Source organism: Embiotoca jacksoni, unplaced genomic scaffold (genome assembly GCF_022577435.1).
Source record: "Embiotoca jacksoni isolate LCO1_2020_lvr unplaced genomic scaffold, fEmbJac1.0.p SCAF_6, whole genome shotgun sequence".
In the NCBI taxonomy this organism is placed as follows: Eukaryota; Metazoa; Chordata; class Actinopteri; family Embiotocidae; genus Embiotoca; species Embiotoca jacksoni.
In genome coordinates this window covers 8581918-8599738 of record NW_027185414.1, presented here as the reverse complement: position 1 = coordinate 8599738, position 17821 = coordinate 8581918, and the positions used below count along the sequence as shown (strand labels likewise).

Here is a 17821-nt window from a genome sequence, read left to right as displayed (position 1 = left end):
TTGGACATTGAGCACCGGGGGAAACAATAAGGGGATAGATGTCTAATTCTGCAAGCAAAGGAGCAACCTGCAGGTTCTTTACTCAGCACAGCAAGTAGAAAAGTAAATGTTAACATCAAACAAGCGAAGCGGGTCAGCCGGGTCACTCCCGGGTTAAAACATCTCAGTAACTTAAAGTAATAGACTTATTTCTGCAGTCAAAATATTACCGTAGGCCCGCTTATATATTGTTAACTTCTGTACACTTCAAAATCTCCAATGATGATCTTGTACTTTGTGTTTTCCATTTGATGCTGAAACTAAAGTTAGTGAGGGTACACTTGACCGACGGACAATAAAGACCGTTTTAAAGACAGCTCCTGCAGGTGAGACTTCTGCACTCTTCTTGCTGTTGTTGTGTTGCATCAAATTCAAACTGCTTTGTGTGAACTGTTTTTGCCGATTTGAATTGTAATCCATTAAAGGTACACCAGAAATGAAAGCAGAGCAACCCGGAGAGGAAACACCCAGTCTGGAGCTACACGGTGTGACACGGGTACGGACAGAGTTTAGAGTATTTAATACTTTCTGGCAAAACTGTTCCTAAAGTGTGTGTTATTTAATGCCAAGTCAAGATTATTAATGCTTTACAGGCACACAATGGAATGCTTTTCATTCCACTCGTAGAAATAAATAGGTTATTGGAATAAAGATATCCATTCTCATGAAAGGAAATCTTGTATTATTTCTTTTTTTGCATGTTTTTATAGCTTCCGGAGGACACCAACTGCCTGGCATGCTCAGAGGACGGCCGGTACCTCTGTCTGGGTCACTCCCAGGGCTTGTCTGTGTGGTGTGCCTCTTCTTTGATCCGTGTTGCGGAGTGGCTGCAGGACAGGCTGGAGATTACCTCCATTCAGATGACCATAATGACTGAGACCACCTATCTGCTTGGTAGTGTTGATGATATGGGTAAGTAGTCATTCCTGCCCACCGCAATAAGACTGTACAATAACTCACCTCTGGCAAAATCCATCACACAACAATAACACCGTTGGTTGTCCGTTTTCTTGTTTGTTTAACTCTTTGCACTATTGTTTAGTTAGTTTTAACTTAATTTAATTATTCTATTTGATTTTATTCTATTTATTGGATTTTCACAAATTGACATTTATTTCTATGCTTGAAACACACTGGCTTGATTCTAAAATCAGGAAGTATTGAATTGAGACATTAACACCTGTGAAACAAAGAAATGAAGATTTAATCTGGAGTTCTCAGGAGTTTTCCAGTAAGTGTGAAAACAGGTGTTTTATTAAAATGTATTGTCATCTTCCACTACAGGTGTCGCCAGAGTCTTTGCACATCAGTCTGACGTCATTTACCTCCTCTCTGTTATTAACATCATGGTGCGTATTGCCACATTTTATCAAGTTGTTGTTGTTTTTCAAAATGTTGTTGTTTATACTGAGAGGACAGATTTTTTATTTTAGAGTTGTGTAACTCTGCTTATGAACAGAACTAAAGAAAAATAACTCATAATAAATCATTTCAATTTCAGGAGGATATCAACAAAAGGAGCATTTTTTTAACATTTGAGCTGTCTGAAGGGGGACATTATGGAGCTGCGTCAGTCAGCTGTGAGTGAGGATTTCTGTTTGAGCCGTTTTTATTATGTCACTACAATTAAAACCTTCACATTCAAATACCGAATCACATTAATTTCATATCTCCTTTCAGGCAATGGAGCTTTTTGGCTCGAGGTTTATCACTTCCCTTTAGCAGCCTGGCTGAAAGAGTTGGAGATGGTGCAATCACAAAAACAGGTCACGAACTGTAATTTAATTGGACCTCGACTGTGTATTAGGCATCTGACTGCCTGAGGAAGTTGAAGCTTTTTGTTTTTTTGTGTTTCTCATGCCATTAGGTGCCTGTGTTTGTGCACACATTTAGCATCATTTTTAATATTTTCTAGTTGTTGTTTTGTTTTTTTTATCCCAATTTTAGATCGAGTCTATGTCATTTACCTGCTGCCAGATACTATTAAATGTCACTGAAATATGCATTCAATAAGATATTTCATGAAAAACGCACTTGTTTTTTTGTTTTTTTTTGTCAGGATCCAGACTCACCTGGAGATGTGGATGTGAAATGGTCTCCACTTACAATGATAATTAAGATCAAGCTGCCCAAAATTGCAGCAGGTACAACTTTAAATTCCCCCTCCACACAGAAATGTTTTTTTTATTGTTGTTCCTACAGATGAATGTTTGAGCTTCGCTGTGCAGAATGATGTGTGTGTGTAGTGTTTAAAACCAGAAGGATGTTTTCACTTTTATCCGCTGAAAGTGGAAAGTTTCTCTGCACTTATTGAAAATGTAATTTTAAGGGGTGGGTCTTATGAGTGTGATTTGTGATGTTTTGGAAACCAATCTTGGGCAAATTCAACTCACATAAATATAATGTGGCCACTTGAAACCTCCAGTCCACACTTTACAGTGAAGTATGAGACATTGTGTGTCCAGCAACTCAATTTTGAGATAAAATATTTGCATTTACTTTTTCATTTTTAATGAATACAAATGAGTAGTTTCATTTTAAGTATTCTTACCTGATAAGTTAGACATGTTGGTGATTAAAAAAAAAAAGGTGATGATTATTCAAAGTAGAGTGTTTTATGTACATCTAAAAACAGGCCTGGAAAGGATCTGAAATGTATTGCAAGTATACTGTGGTGTAAACTGACCAGAAATCCATTGTAGGTGGGTGTCAGTGGAGGTGATGCAGAGGTGCGTGCATCTGTATCTGTCTCTGTCTGCGATTACACATTATGTCTTTTGTTCTCTGACTTGCACCATCAGTTTCAACTCTTTCTGTTAGAAAATGAAGTAAAACAATAAGATTGGGAGAAAAAAATCCTGTTCCTATTACTGGTGTTTTGCAGGGAGGGCATCGTATGGGCTGCCTGAGAACTCGCAGACAGACTATTTGACACACTGCTTGGCTCTGGACACAATCAGGAACAACAGTTGTCAAAGTGAGAAGACGTCTTTCAACAGAGATTCAGGAAATACAAAGGAAACAAATCAAAGTCAAAGGTGTGATCAAGTTTATGTAAATACGGTCAGCGGCTGTGGTAGTTTTGTTATGGATTCAATGTAATTCAAACTTAGATTTTTGAGCCTTTGAAGTAATTTATTTAATTTATTTTTTGATCGTAAATCATGACCTGTAAATGCTGATCTTCTTGTCTCACATTAGTTGCATGGAATCTTTTTCAGACGTTGCACTCCGCACTTTCTTCTGCCTTGTGGTCAGTTTCCTGATGACCACAGAGAAACCTTTCAGCCAGGTTTGTAATGGAGTGTGTGTGATGCTCAGCTCTCTGGCAACAAGAAATTTGTGTCTTGTATTTGTAAATTTCCTTTGATAAAAGTAGTGTATCGGAGGCATTTCCACAAAAGAATTGTCAGTTTCCAAAATAATGCATCATAATCACATCTACCGGTTTCAATTAATAACCTGACTGGTTGACAGGCACAAGGATAAAGTCCTGCTCATTAATTCTCTGGATTTTATCCTTCATATTCATCCATCAACTCCTTATAAAGCCATATTCCAGTGTGTATGCAGACTGTGCTCCTGCTCATGTCATTTTTAATCTGTGACCTTTTCTCAGCAGGATTGCCTGTTGCTGTGTCCGTGTGGTGGAGTGGCAGCCATAATCTTCTTCAGTATTTGCTGCACAAAACACAAAAGGGCAAACCAGGGAGGATATTTATATGTTCAGAGATTAATCTAATGGATGCTCACAACCACATCTTTAAAATGTGTTGCTGTTTGTCAATATTTCAAGCTACTGTGCCTTCGTCTTTACACTAGAGAGGGCAATATAACAACAATAATAATAATAATAATATAATATGATTTTTGGTCTGGACCTTTTCTCCTTCTTTGTGAAGCAGATGTGGAACCCATGCCAGATGTGGTGTGGCCAAACGCAAAGGGAATCCTCTGCTCGGCTGTTAGTAGATGCACACGTTACATAGCTCTTGGGCTCGATGATGCTTTGGTGTGTGTCTGGGACCGGCAATCTGGTGAGAAAATCTTATCGTGGAGGATGTCCGAAGTTTCATCATATTGTTGTTTAGCCAAAGCTGAAAACTCTTGGTTGGTATTTTGAAGAATAAAAAAAAAAGATTGATTTCAAATAGTCCACAAACATCCATTCTTCTACAAACGGGTAATATTAGGATTATTTACAGCAAAGCTTATTGTCGACATCTTTCAACAGCAAACTGAAACTAAATAAATATTTCTACTGTGCTCTTGCCATCAGCAGCAATCCTTTTTTTTTTTGTAAGATTCACAGACACTTGTTACACGTGCGTGCCTGTGAGTGACGGTCAATCTAGCAGCCGTTTATTTCTTGTTAGAGGTTTATAATATAAACGAGTTAATCAGGCCATTAACTCGTCTATGTTATAAACCTCTTTGATCCTCTATCTATGTCATTTTCTCGTCTTTCCCTCAGGTGCTCCACTCTCTGTGGTCTTAGTGCCAGCAGCAAACAGTCCCTTCCTCAGTGTGCAGTTTGTGGATTACTGGCCTGTGACTGCTGCTGAGCTCCACATTTCCACTGCAGAAAAAATCTATCTTCTGGTATTGTGTAAAAGTGGAGAAATTCATACCGTCACCACAGGACGAAGGACACAATCCTGCACAATGCAGCTCACTCAAAGGTTTCCTGACATTTCCATATTTAATATACTCAACTAACTTTTTCCATCAAGTGATATTACATCTTGTCCATCTGTGATATATTTTATTGCTCGAAAAAAATAATGCAGTCTATCAAAGAAAATCTTTTCTCATACACTTGTAATTTCCTGTCTGCAGACTGAAAGACAGCAGGGACATCCCGACTATCACCACGTCAGTGCCCTTCCTGCAGGGTTTGGTAGGAACACCAAAGCTGTTCATTACAAATACACAAATTATTGTGACAATACTTTATAGATTCTTGGGTCTAATTATGCCGTCTTGTTTTTCTTGCCTCCAATAGTCACTTGTGGTGCAAAGAAATGGGAAAATGTTCGTCCAAGATGTCATCAACAAAACCACTGTGTGCTTCCTGACTCCTCCCACAAGCCATCTGATCGCTGCGCCCTGCAATCCTGTTTATGCACTAAACACCAAACAGCAAACTCTGTTCATACGAGGTAGACCCGAGCATCACTGAACCATTTTCAACCATTTCAGGAGAAAAGTAGCGACTGAAGATGATCTAAGCTTGAAGAGCATGACCTTCAGTCGATGTCAGACTAAATACGGTAACTGAAGTCTTTCATTCCTCACACAGGTGACCAGGACTCCAGCTGCAGTGCCTCTTCTGAAGAAGACAGCCAGAGTCAGCTTTTCAGCTTCTGCTTTGCAGAATCAGACCTCATGAAGCAGTATGTGGCTTCACAACAGCACCAAACACTGGGCCCCGTCCCTCCGGAGGAAACCTGCAGTCTCTACCTTCAGCAAAGGTTTGCATTTCATGTGCTTTTTATAAATTGAATACATGTGGTCCATGTTGATGAATTGTAGACTGTTTTTGGAAAGACAAAATACAAACAATTCATATTTGAATTTTAAAGTAGCTTCGTGTGTTTCCTGTTTTCATGTGAAGAGCGTTGTCTGTGGATGAAAGGAACAAAGCTGTGAGGCAGACCTGGGAGCAGCTACAGGAAACTGCAGTGACGGTTCAACAAAGACAGCAGAGCTGCAGTCAGCCGAACAACATCAACAAATGATTTATCACACAGAGGTACTAGCGGTAACTGGTTTTGGTTCCCACGATCTTCACTGCTCTGTACAGTTTTCATTTACAGACAGATGTAGTTTTTGCCAGTTGAAATTGCTGCAGAATCGTAAATATGCCTTTTGCTTTTTGTTTGTTTTAATAAATGTATAGATTTAAAAAGGGGGGAGATATTTAGAGAAAAGTGCCTAAATCATCATTTTGTGTTTTTTAAATATTTTTGACGAGTTCAAATTTTCCCATAAACGTGATGTGGAGCAAGCAGCATTCAATCCAATAACTGATGCTGATTTGCTGATACGTTATTGATTTCTGATCAACTTCCTGGTACTTATATTTGGGCACAAACTGTGTAGAAAGTGCATATGTGGCTAAATAAATGGTGAATTCTAAACATTGTTTTTATTTAATAATCATATTAAAATCAGATATATTCTCCTAATTAAAGCTCTGAAACCCATTCAGATAAATTGATTGAATTAGGGCTTTAAATAAAGACACATGATAACAAATGGAAAATACTTCAGTAAAATTAAGTGAAACCGTATAAATCAAAAGCAGAAGTTGTGTTTGTGAGGTTTGTCATAAGCACTAGATACTGTGGGGTAATTGGATCAAAGGTTTCCTGTCTGTGTTTGTGGTAAGTCATTATGATTCACGGAGGATAAGTTGCTGTGGTATTATGTTTGATTATCTTCACTTGACTTTCTCAGAGCAACACTTTGACTGAGCGACTGTAAAGACAATCACATGACTCCAAATGTGAGTGTACGTGACTAAATCAACAGTTTTTTATTTCAAGTAAAATCAAACAGATTTGTCCGTTAGAAAAAGTAATGTCGTTGTTTTTATATCTGTTATGCTGGAAGCTTATATCTGGCGTGTATTTTAAGAGGCGGACTCAGACCGAGCTGAATTCAGTCACGGCATGCTGGCTTTCTGTTGCCTCTGGGGTCCCTGAATGTTTCATATGTCGTGTTTTCAGAAAACATAAAAAAAAAAAAAATGTTAGCAGAGGGTTTAAAGGCTTTTCTTAAGTTGTGCAGTTTTATATCTGGCAAACTGACGCATTCAAATACAATCAGTGCAATCAGCTGCTGAATAATGTCTGATTTAATGAATACAGGGGTCAGAACAGATGACCGGTGAGGCGGGATCACATATTTGAGTTTAGATCGATGGTGGAACAATAATCGAATTCTGGAATAATGTTGTGTTCATTTCTTTCTTTGAACCCAGAACAGAACATTTATCTTTGTTGTCGTGTTATTTGTATTCGTCTTCTGTAGTCGTATCAGATCTTACCGCGGCGACTCGGAACAGATCATGATTTTAATATCTACTTTAAAACCTCATTTGAATTTCTAAAAAGCTTCACAGGGAGTTGATGCCAAAGAGCCTCGCAGCATTGAGAGCATAATCGTACTGCAGGTGCTCTATTTACGGAGCTTGGCATGTGTTGGTGTCGGCATCAGTTTTATACTGGGAAAAGAATCAGTCAGTAAAAAAAACAACGGCCTCTTACGTTCAACTTTACACTCTTTTTGTTTCAACATTGTAATGGCACTTTAGATTTGTTTTCCCTTTCCCAGGATGTAATATTTATAAAAATGTTTCTACCTGAGATAAAATTACACTCATTGGCAAGAGCTAAGCAACAAAACAGTGTACAGTGGCACTCATTCACTCGTCCGATAATTCTCTGCCTCGGCAGCCAAATGACAAACTGTTGAAAATTTGAAGACTGTGAAGTAAATTCTGAGCTTGTTTGTTACATAAAAATAATAAACACTGGAACAAATAAACAAAGTCCATTAAAGGAGTAGATCAACATTCTGCTAAATGACTTTTTAACTTTTTCCTTTTAACCCACCTTTGCTTTTTTTGTAGCCCACCTTCGCTGCCCTTACCCTCCTCACCCTCCTCACCCGTTCACCATATGTGACCCCGTGCAGGATAAACTAAGTGTCATTGTTCCATTTGTCTTTGTATAGATTAAAGAAATGAGATACATGTTAATTTTTTAGAGGTAAGTCAAGAATGAACTTTTTTAAGTTTGGATGCTAAGCTAAGTTAACCAGCTGCTAGCTGTGGCTTCATATTTATTGTACATCCCAACGGCTGGTCGATTGATTGAGCAAATAAATGAAAAATTAACGGATCATGAAAATAATCCTCAGTTGCAGAACAGAAGGGATAGTATTTGAAATCCAGACCATTTTCCTGGTCCTGTTGGCACACTGTTGGATGATTAATGAAAGATAGATGATACAGACATCAGTTTATATAAAATGGATTCAGTTTCTTATCTCAGTTGGAAATTATTACAGCTTGCAGCCACAATGACAAGTTACCTTGCAAATCCAACATTGTACAAATCCAGCCTTTATAAACTGCCAGGATTTATCTAAATTAATTTCTTCAGATGATTCTCTATTATTCTGTGCATGCTAAATATTCTTCAACAAAGCAGGTTTTCTAGATGATTACAGGTTTAATAAACGCTTTCAAAGTTATATCCATCTCCCAGCTGCCTGCTGTTTAGCATCCTCTCATCATCTTCTGGAACTGAAGGAGAAGCGAGCCTCCACACGGGAACCTTCTTCGCTCTGAACAAAAGCTCTTTTTTTGAAAAGAGCTCAATTTGATTTTAAAGTTATTTCTTATCTCTGCTGAAAATCAGTCTGTCACAATCTCAGGGTAGAAATGGCCTTTCCATTTGGGCGCTCTGACTCAACCCTGATCACAGGCAGCTGCCCCCTCGGGGGTCCTACAGAGACAGAAGAGCGTTTGCATGAGACGTGCGCAGAAATCGCATGCAACTGCTGTCCATAACAAATTGCGTGATCACAGTTGCAGCTACATGTAAAAAAAATTTTTTTTTAAATCCCTCTACCCTCTGACATTTATTTACCTCTGACAGCAATAGATAAACCAATAATCACTCTCATCAGTCCCAGTGAATACATTTAATTTAAAATAAACACAAATTTAAATTTACAAAGCACATAAACATCCCTTTCTTATAGAAGCTCAAGTTATGGCAGTGTAATTTGATCAGTGTATGTTTTTTTTCTCAAGATTCCCCTTCCTTACAGAAAAAAACACATGAATTTCACATGTACAAAAACTCATGTGATCACATGTGACCACATACACATGTGATTGTGCACATGTGAAACATTTATTTTTCCCGGGGGAAATGTGGTTTTGGAATATTTTCATGGTCTAATGTGTGCAGTCCATGTAGATTCCCACGTGAAAACATTTCCGCATGCCCCCCCCCCCCCCCCCCGTTTATATTTGTGGCAACATGTGGTAAACATGTGTCATACATGTGATTACATGTGTCCCTTGTGGAAAACATGGGAAATGTATGTTTTTTTCAGCCTACAGCAAACCTGTGTTTTTTAGGAAGCCAAAATGTAGTATTCCATTAGACAGAAGCCCACACATCAGACAGTCAGACGTAAATAATAGCGTGATGTGACAGGAGTAAAAACCTTCAGAGGGCCTCCTCCGCCGTGTTTTTCTCATAAGACGCTCTCAGGGCTGGACTGGTTGGGATCTCCGTCCGCATCGTTGCTGGCTGTTAGAAAGCTGCCCCTTGGTGACATCGACTCTGCTTTGCTGACGTCGTCGCTGCACAGCACGAGTCCCTCCTGGCTGCTGGGGCTCACCTCTCTGTTCAGTGACAAGGAATTGGCAGCGCATGAAAAAGATCCAGTTATAACCGAGTTACTATCCAGGTCTGTCGCCGAAGGAGCATTGCAGTAATGCCTCCGGAGCCCCTTTCGGAAGTGGATGGTGAACAGGCCGTAGGTGACGGGGTCCAGGCAGGCGTTGACCAGCCCAAATATGAACAGGATGTGGGTCAGTGAGTGGGAGACCTTTCCCTCCAGGTCGTCGGGAAAGAACCAATACCACAGGCCCAGCAGGTAGTACGGAGTCCAGCAGATAATGAAGGACAAGACGATCACAATGCTCATCTTTAGAGTTCTCATCCGGGCTCGAGGAATGTTATTCTTCGAACACCGCAAATGCATTTCATTCGAGGTCACTGGGGACAGATGGCAGAAACAAAACAATATAAACAAATGATTGATGTATTGTTTAGTACTACATGCATATTTTGTGTTTACATGTAGTGAAAAAGAGCAATCCGCTATTCCTCAAAGTTAGAATAAGTGTCAAAGGCCTCTGCTACAGCTAACTTTTCAGTGTGACCTTTGGGATGAGATGAGGAGGGTCGTAGCAGAACTGCATTACAATGCATTTAAAACATCAGTTCAGTCAGTTTCTGTCTCTGAGTTTCCTGATCTCTCTTGCTAACCCCGAGCGGTTAGGAGCCGGTAGTGACCATATTTGGGCGAGCTGGGGAGGAGCGAGCGGGGGATCTGACTCGATCTGATAGGAAACCGGGCAAAACAAGTCCCGCCCACTGATAGCCGTACCCTGACTGCACCACAGGCCCCCCCAAAAACACTGCTTTTTAAAGCTTATTAATTACGGAATTATTTTCAGGTGGACGGCTAGAAAACTAAGCTATCAAAACCGAAATAACATTTCAGAATTTTATGAGACTAGTTGAATGGCAGTCTATGGAGCTTACCTCTAGCGTCAAATGGTGGCATCGCAATTTATTCAATAGTTGTCAAAAAAATTTAAACCTTGATGGTGGCGGTGTGGAAGAAATGTCAGGGGATGATTCACCCTCTTGGGACCATGAATTTCAAGGCAATCCCTTTTATTGACTGTTGTATATTATTATATTATATTTCAGTCCCAACCAAAGTGGTGGACAGACTGACCGTAGAGCCGCAGCACAAAATACTCTTCCAAAAACTACCGTCTCTGTTGAAAATCCACAAAATCCACTCTTCATAGTTTACACATTGTTTCTTCAGTACATTCATTTAATATACAGTAACTCTATACCGGGGTCTGGGGATTATTCAAACTAGGACTGAGAGGAGGTGTTGCAGGTGAATTATTGAACTTAGTTTCCATTGTAGGTGTAAAGCTGTAAACTGATGGAGTGAACTCTGGCCTCAGTTTAAACTTACAGTTGTCCTTCTGCAGTCGTTTGGAGATGGCGCAGAAGATCCGGGTGTAACAGGTGATCATGATGACCAGCGGCAGCAGGAACAGGCAGGAAAAGGTGAACATGTTGTAGGCCGTTTCATGCCAGTGAGTGACGAAACTCCCCCGTGTTGTGCACTGAGTGAAGTTCTCGGGATGGATGATGGTCACATTGTGAAAGAGGAACATCTGAGGAGGGAAATAAACAATATTTAGAAAAGCATTTTCGGTCATACAAGGTAACACGCGTTGCTGCTCCTGCGAGTTTGGGGATTTTTCACTGATATTTTTTTCAGGCTCCGACCAACCGAGAAAGTAACTGTCTCAGGAATTAAATTGAAGAGTCAGTTTGGGTCTCAACAAAAAACTTGTCATAAGCCTATTGAGTCATGCATACAGTTAATAACTTTCCCATTTCCTATGGTAGAAAAATAGTTCCAATTAAACTGTTGTCAGTGTCAAACCAAAACGATTTGCATGGCTAGACACCACCAGGAATAAAATACTCTATGTTGGACAAATTAATCTTTTAAACTATTAGACTTCTTAGCTCATTAAAAAAATAAAACACTTTCAAATTGTTCACTCTCTGGAAATATAGTAACGTGGATTTTAATACCCTTGACCAGGATAATAGATGATATGTGTCTCGTATTTATTTATAGAAGAATTCATCCTGTCCACACAAGTCCTGCAGGTCTCTCAGCAGTGGTTCATACCCCTCACGGCTTGTGACCCTCAAAGCTACATTCAACCTGTCATCATGGCACACATGAGCTGTTTATAAGACTGTGTGATGACAGAAACCTGTGGAATCAGGGTAAAGGTCCCTGGTTTGAACTCTGGACCGGCACTAGAAATCTGCGTGGGAAAAGTGAGAAGGCAGTACTTGCCCCTCCCTCATTACCACCGCTGAGGGTGACCCTAAGCGATGACTGCATGTGGTTGTATTGGATAACTATCCAATACAACCACAGTTGCAGTCCACAGTTTAAAGAGGAAAGAGACAGCAGAAGTGTCTTTTAACACAAAAATAAAGAAAAAATGGCTTCGAATGTAAGAAAAGTCGAGAAAAGACACTTAACTGCAAAGATATATAAAGTGGGCTCAGGATGGCGTAGCTGTAGACGGAGAATATGGATGAGTAGAAAGTATCTGAACGCGGACAGCAAATATTAACAAAAGAAAAGAAGAAAATTGGTTGTCTCCCCTTGAGAGGAGTTGCAGTCAAGCCGGAAAAGAAGAGCTAACTGGTTGAAATGTTGAAAGAAAAAAAAGAAAAAAAGAGGCTGAACATCTGCAGCGAGACACATTCATTCAGTAATGAAACAAGATGCAGTTTTGTTTTAAGGGCACTTAAAATATCCATTTACAGAACACATTAGTTAGTAACTCGATTCTATCCCTTATATTGCTTAGTTTAACACTCCTCTGTTCACTGTACAATAAGTCCTCCAGGTGTGTGTGTGTGTGTGTGTGTGTGTGTGTGTGTGTGTGTGTGTGTGTGTGTGTGTGTGCGCGCGTGTGTGTGTAACCGTTTGTGTAAACAGGACTTTTTGTGTAAACAGAGCATTTCTCTGAGATGGAAAGGAAAATGTATCTCGAGGTAATACTATAAATTACTTTTATATCACATTCTTTTTTTTTTAACTTTACATGATATTTTGTCCAATGACCCTCTCAGACCCTCTCAGACCTTTACTTTGGGTGGTCCCGACCCTAAAATTAGGAACCCCTGACTTGAGAACGGTGCTGTACTTTCAACTCTATGAATATAATCCGTTCAGTTTGTTTCAGGTACAAATGAAAGAGAACGGACCTGTGACTTCTCTCCATATGAAGACCGACAGTGTTTTTGGTGAGAACTTTGTGGGCTTTTTTTAAACTTAAAAAACTTAATTAAAATACACAAACAAAAATGACCAGTTGTAATTAATAGCTGCTATACCTTGCTAACTAACATACAGTTGGCACAAATTGACATTTCCCTCTAAACACAGTCATATAGAACAATATTACCCTGTATGCAAACACTTCTTTAGACAACAACAATATTTTTTAACATAGTGAAAAACCTTTATCATGCTGGGCCTCTGCAGTACAATACATGTAAGCTGGATAAATTGTAGGATTTGTTCATAATAGTGAAAAAGATAGAATTATCTTTCCAGAGGAGATAAAAATAACACGTTGGAAAGAAGCTCTGAAGGATGTCATCGTTTATTTTGGGCCAATTGGGAGGAAAACTGACTGCCACACATCTCACGTGTTTTGTTGGCAGGTTTTTTTGATGGAAATTATTATTACAAAATAAATAATCACAATAAAAGGCCACTCTAAAACGTGCAGTTTCATCATGCAACACAATGCCACAGATGCCACAAGAAGAGTGACTGCAGGAATGTCGACCAGAGCTGTTGACCGTGAATTGAATGTTTATTTCACTCCCAAGAACCGTCTCCTACGTTGTTTTAGAGAATTTGGCATTACATCCAACCAACCTCTGAACTGCAGCCCACCTTCAACGACAACAGCTCAGGACCACCACGTCCAGCTGCTTCACCTGTAATACCGTCTTGACACCAGCCACCTAGTCAGCTGATGGAACAGTTGGTTTCCACGACTGAAGAACTTCTGCAGAAACTGTTTCAGGGAAGTTGAACTGAGTGCAAATGGCGTCGTGTGTGCGAGCGGTTTGCTGATGTAACCGTTGTGAACAGCGGGGCCCACGGCGGCAGCGGGGTTAATGGTATGGACAGGCGAAAGCTGCGGACAACAAACACGGGTCAATTTGACCAAAAGCAATTTGAACGCACGGAGATATTGTGCCGAGACCCTGCAGCGTGCCCGTTTCGCAAGGATTTATACAGAAGTCTTAAAAGCTGAAAAACATCCCGGTTCTCGCATGGCCTGCACACTCACCAGACATGTCGGCCGTTTAACATGTTTGAAATGCTCTGGATCGGCGGATACGACAGTGTGCTCCAATTCCTGATAATATCCAGCAGCTTTGCACAGCTGTTGAAGAGGAGTGGACCACCATCAACCACCTGATCAATTCTATGTGAAGGAAAAGTGTCGCTCCGCACGCAGTGCGGCAAATGATTGTCGCACCGGATAATGACCGGTTTTCTGTCTCCCATCGTCCCGTGAAAATTGCATTTTTGCAGCTTTATGTAAAATTGGGCCTGATGCTGTAAAAAAAAAAAAAAAAAAAAAAAAAAATCAAGATACAACTGCACATTTTAGAGTGGCCTTTTATTGCGACCAGTCCAACCTGTGCAACCATCATGCTGTTTATTTAACACCTTGATGCGCCACTCCTGTCAGGTGGATGGATTATTTTTGGTAAAGTGCTCACTAACACGGATTTTAACAAAGTTGAGAACAAAATTTGAGAGAAATATACCTTTTGTGTGCATGAAAAACCCAGTCTTAGATCTTTTACTTCAACAAATGAAAAATGGGAACAAAAACAAAAGTGTTGCGTCTATATTTTTGTTGAGTGTATTCATGTAGCAAAGATTATAAATCCGAAAATCGAATATCCTCATGTAACAACTTGAACCAGTACGTATGACCTCAGAGTGGAGAACGTCTACATGTGTGAATGTAAACACGACCACTTCAAAAACATTTTAATAGCCTAATCTGATTAAAATAAACCCCGACACCATGTTGTCGGCAGGAATACTTGACCTTACCTGAGGGACTGACAGCACAACACTCATACCCCACGCCACAGTGAGCATTACTCTGTTCCTCTTTCTGGCCTTATTGATAGCCAGAGGGTTGAGGATGGCTGACTGCCTATCCAGACTGATCACCACAGTGACAAAGGCGCAGGAGTACATCGCCTGCAGCTTAAGAAACATCAGTAGCCTGCAGGTGAAGTCGCCAGCCAGCCACTGGACGGTGATGTTCCACACAGCGTCCACAGGCATCACGATGAAGGTCACCAGCAGATCAGCCGCCGTCAGGTTGATTATCAGCACCCTGACGTGGGATTTTCGTTTGCCATCGCTGTGCGCCGCCCACAGCACAGCCAGGTTGCAAAAGGTCGAAATGCCGCAGAGAATGAACGTGATGATCACTCTGACTTTGGCTGCTGTGGTGAATGTAGGCAGCTGCAGGGCGTCACCCCCCGCCGTCCAGTTGAAAGGGGCTGAGGAGCAGTTGTAGCTGGCGTTGAGTCTGAGGTCGGCCGCCAGGTGATACATGGTCACTGCGGAGTCACACAGAGAGGTGTTCATTTTGTGAAGCTTGCGGAGGAAGACGCATTCTGCTCATCCACCGTGAAGATCAGCGCTGGAATCAGGGAAGGACAACACGGATGAGTCAGGGGGCCGTGACGTGGACGCAGATTCATCCAAACCCATCTGTGTTACAACAGAAATACAACCTCCCCTTAAATGAATAATAACAGCGGCACATCAAGAGGAAGTAATATGCATATATGGAAGCCCCTTATCCACTGAGCCAGAAAGATGGAGCTCACAAACTGTGACTAGTATAGAAGTACATTTAGCTAAATTACATGACATGGTTTGACTTCTACACACGTGTTTCTTTTCTTCATGCAATAATGATAATATTAAACCACAAACTACTGATTTATAAATCATTTACAGCATATAAACTGGAATTTTTTTTAAATTTATTTAATAAATATAGGCTGCTATATATATATATATGAACTACCCAACCAAGAACTATTTATGATAAAATAATATAATGTTATTTGAGCCCAAACAATAATTCTTTGCCAATAAACTGCAGGGAGATTGAGAGAACAGTGCTGTGTTAATAACATTACAGCGATATCAAGTATGAATAACATTACACTACAATGAAACATAAGAATGGAAGAGTTTTTCCTTCATAAATCAAAGGACCATAAAACACAGCTTCATAACCGACCGATGCTCCACCAGCATCAGGTTTGCTTTGGTTGTTTATAGGATAAAATAAATGGTAAATATATAATAAATGATCAAATAGGACATATTATCATTGGCATATACATGCATTATTGAACAAAATGTTGAACATCATGGACACATACTATAACTAAATGTATGTAAATGTCAACATAAACGTTTTTGTAGTAAATAAGACATGAACACACACATGCACACTGATCCCATTAATCATACACACACTTTCTTTGTGTTGGAAATCTTTAACAGGTTTACAGTTGAAAATAAGCGGCAATACAGCAACACGAGCCCTGCACACGTTCAAATGTTTAAAGAAAAGTGGGGAACTTGGATCATTTCCGGCTTTAAGCCCGGTCATTCGGTTAACCTGCTCCACAGATGTCATTTTTTTCTAACAAGTAATTACTCATCACAATCATTAGAAATCCTTCCTAATAAAAGTTAAAAAAAAAAAAAAACAACAAAAAAAAACCTGATCTGCCCACATGCAACCATACAAAAAAGCCGAATTCAATCAACATGTTTGTCCACAGCACAGAGGTATTTTTTTTTCATTTATTTATTCCCAAATAAATATGACAAAACATAAACAACAACTTACATTCATGTGCAGAGGAGGGAGGCGGTGGACCCCGAGTATCCTGTATTTAATTCACTCAGCTTCATCGGTGTTTGTGTCCGCCTCTTTTTCATGGGTGTGCTGCTATAAGTTTAGAGACGTAGCAGCTCTTCAGTCTCCGCATTTATCCAAACACCAATCAGAGCCGTGTGATCGACCTCCGGGGTGGGCAAGGCTCAGCTCTCCACACCGACATGCTGGCCAGCAGAGAGAGAAGAAGCGCAGGAGGTTTGGGCGCAAAACCATGATGGATCATCTTTTTTTTTTTTCTTTTTTTTTGGGGGGGGGGGAATCATTGCCGGTTCTGTGTAAAAAGCTCCTGTAAAATGACAGTGTACTATTACATACGACATGGTTCATTAGATTCATGGGCACATCTGAACTGCTTGAGGAACAATATGCTGATTAATGTAAAGCAGTTCTTCACCAAACACAGCGCCTGTTAAACTGCTAATTATAGCCTGCTATATAACATAACTGTAATATAGTGGCTAAACTATCGAAACTGACACCAAATATTAAAGTGAACTGAGCTGCAGGTGTGTTTTTAGTTTTCTCAACAGTGAGCTTAGCTATGACTTGCTGTTGGTTGCTCACCTGACAGTTGTCACAAGCTTATATCTGTGTTTATCAAAGGAACAGGCGTTTTGTAATGGAGGAGTTAAAACAATGTTAAGTTAAAGTTAAAACAAAAGATGTTAAAACAAAGATGAATACAAATGAAAGCTGCTTTGGTGTATTTAAAAAAAAAAAAATAGAGCTTACATTATGGCCAATGTATGCACCTCGGTTTTTTTGCCAAGAACATCTGTGGTAGGCTGCAGTAGAATATGTAGTTTGGCTTTGCATAAAGGCTGGAAACAGATGGAACAGCTAACCTGGCTCTGTTCAAATACCAAAATCCACCCGTTGATTTGATTTTCTAAAATATTTATTGCTGGGCTTTTTGCCATCATAGAGATAAAACCTCTAAGTACTGGCCACTGTTTCTATGGCAAAGGCTCATTTAGAGCCCACCACAGGTCAAGGCAAAGAAGGAGAGGAGAAAGGAGCTAATTAAAGCAGTTTTTCAACGTCTCTTCTTCCATTCCAGTCTGACAAATCTGAAAACACACAAGTGAAGACTGACAGCATAATTACATAATCAAAGAGTCATTACACAGTGTGAATGGAAATAAATTGAGGGCACATTTATGGTTCAGCACGGAGATGTTTCCTCCCCTGTTGTCAAGCTTAATATATTTTCCTTTTGGTAAAACCCATCACCATATGTGCAAAGAAAATAACAGAGACATTTCAAAATTTCTCTTTAAAAGGCTGATAATCTTTCATGGTTAATTAGGAATATGAGATGACTATTAACCATGTATATTAAACTGTTTGCTCAGCTCA

At 39.9% G+C, this 17821-nt stretch overlaps 2 protein-coding genes across 4 annotated transcripts; one reads left to right on the top strand and one right to left on the bottom strand.

The window, feature by feature from the left end:
• Positions 1-320: 320 nt before the first annotated feature.
• On the top strand, positions 321-6152 carry wdr93 (WD repeat domain 93). Its single transcript, XM_069173990.1, has 16 exons — positions 321-365; positions 465-535; positions 750-951; positions 1324-1388; positions 1541-1619; positions 1720-1805; positions 2099-2183; positions 2924-3077; positions 3261-3331; positions 3662-3763; positions 3942-4076; positions 4514-4721; positions 4879-4939; positions 5045-5201; positions 5342-5513; positions 5657-6152. The coding sequence occupies exons 2-16, from the start codon at positions 476-478 to the stop codon at positions 5778-5780; spliced, it is 1761 nt and encodes a 586-aa protein (XP_069030091.1). The 5' UTR covers positions 321-365; positions 465-475; the 3' UTR covers positions 5781-6152.
• Positions 6153-8073: 1921 nt separating this feature from the next.
• Positions 8074-16504, bottom strand: LOC138213377 (putative gonadotropin-releasing hormone II receptor). 3 transcript variants are annotated; one of them, XM_069174442.1, is made up of 5 exons: positions 16412-16504; positions 14575-15178; positions 10855-11059; positions 9292-9848; positions 8074-8558 (listed from the first exon to the last, which is right to left on the bottom strand). In XM_069174442.1, exons 2-4 carry the CDS (start codon positions 15121-15123, stop codon positions 9322-9324), a joined length of 1281 nt encoding a protein of 426 aa, XP_069030543.1. In that variant the 5' UTR covers positions 15124-15178; positions 16412-16504; the 3' UTR covers positions 8074-8558; positions 9292-9321. The 3 variants fall into 3 exon arrangements, with proteins under 3 accessions (XP_069030543.1, XP_069030542.1, XP_069030544.1); XM_069174441.1 differs by lacking the exon at positions 8074-8558 and having other exon boundaries at positions 9078-9848; XM_069174443.1 differs by lacking the exon at positions 8074-8558 and having other exon boundaries at positions 9078-9848; positions 14575-15095.
• Between the last annotated feature and the right edge of the window lie 1317 nt (positions 16505-17821).

What these genes read in the sequence shown, in the direction of transcription:
- wdr93 (XM_069173990.1), top strand. Translation starts at nt 476, where the DNA reads ATGAAAGCAGAGCAACCCGGAGAGGAAACACCCAGTCTGGAGCTACAC. An exon ending in TGGTAGTGTTGATGATATGG is followed by an intron (nt 952 to 1,323) that starts GTAAGTAGTCAT and finishes CTTCCACTACAG; the next exon opens with GTGTCGCCAGAGTCTTTGCA. An exon ending in TGGTGCAATCACAAAAACAG is followed by an intron (nt 1,806 to 2,098) that starts GTCACGAACTGT and finishes TTTTTTTGTCAG; the next exon opens with GATCCAGACTCACCTGGAGA.
- LOC138213377 (XM_069174442.1), bottom strand. Translation starts at nt 15,123, where the DNA reads ATGAACACCTCTCTGTGTGACTCCGCAGTGACCATGTATCACCTGGCG. An exon ending in TTGTGCTGTCAGTCCCTCAG is followed by an intron (nt 11,060 to 14,574) that starts GTAAGGTCAAGT and finishes TTCCCTCCTCAG; the next exon opens with ATGTTCCTCTTTCACAATGT. An exon ending in ACGACTGCAGAAGGACAACT is followed by an intron (nt 9,849 to 10,854) that starts GTAAGTTTAAAC and finishes ATCTGTCCCCAG; the next exon opens with TGACCTCGAATGAAATGCAT.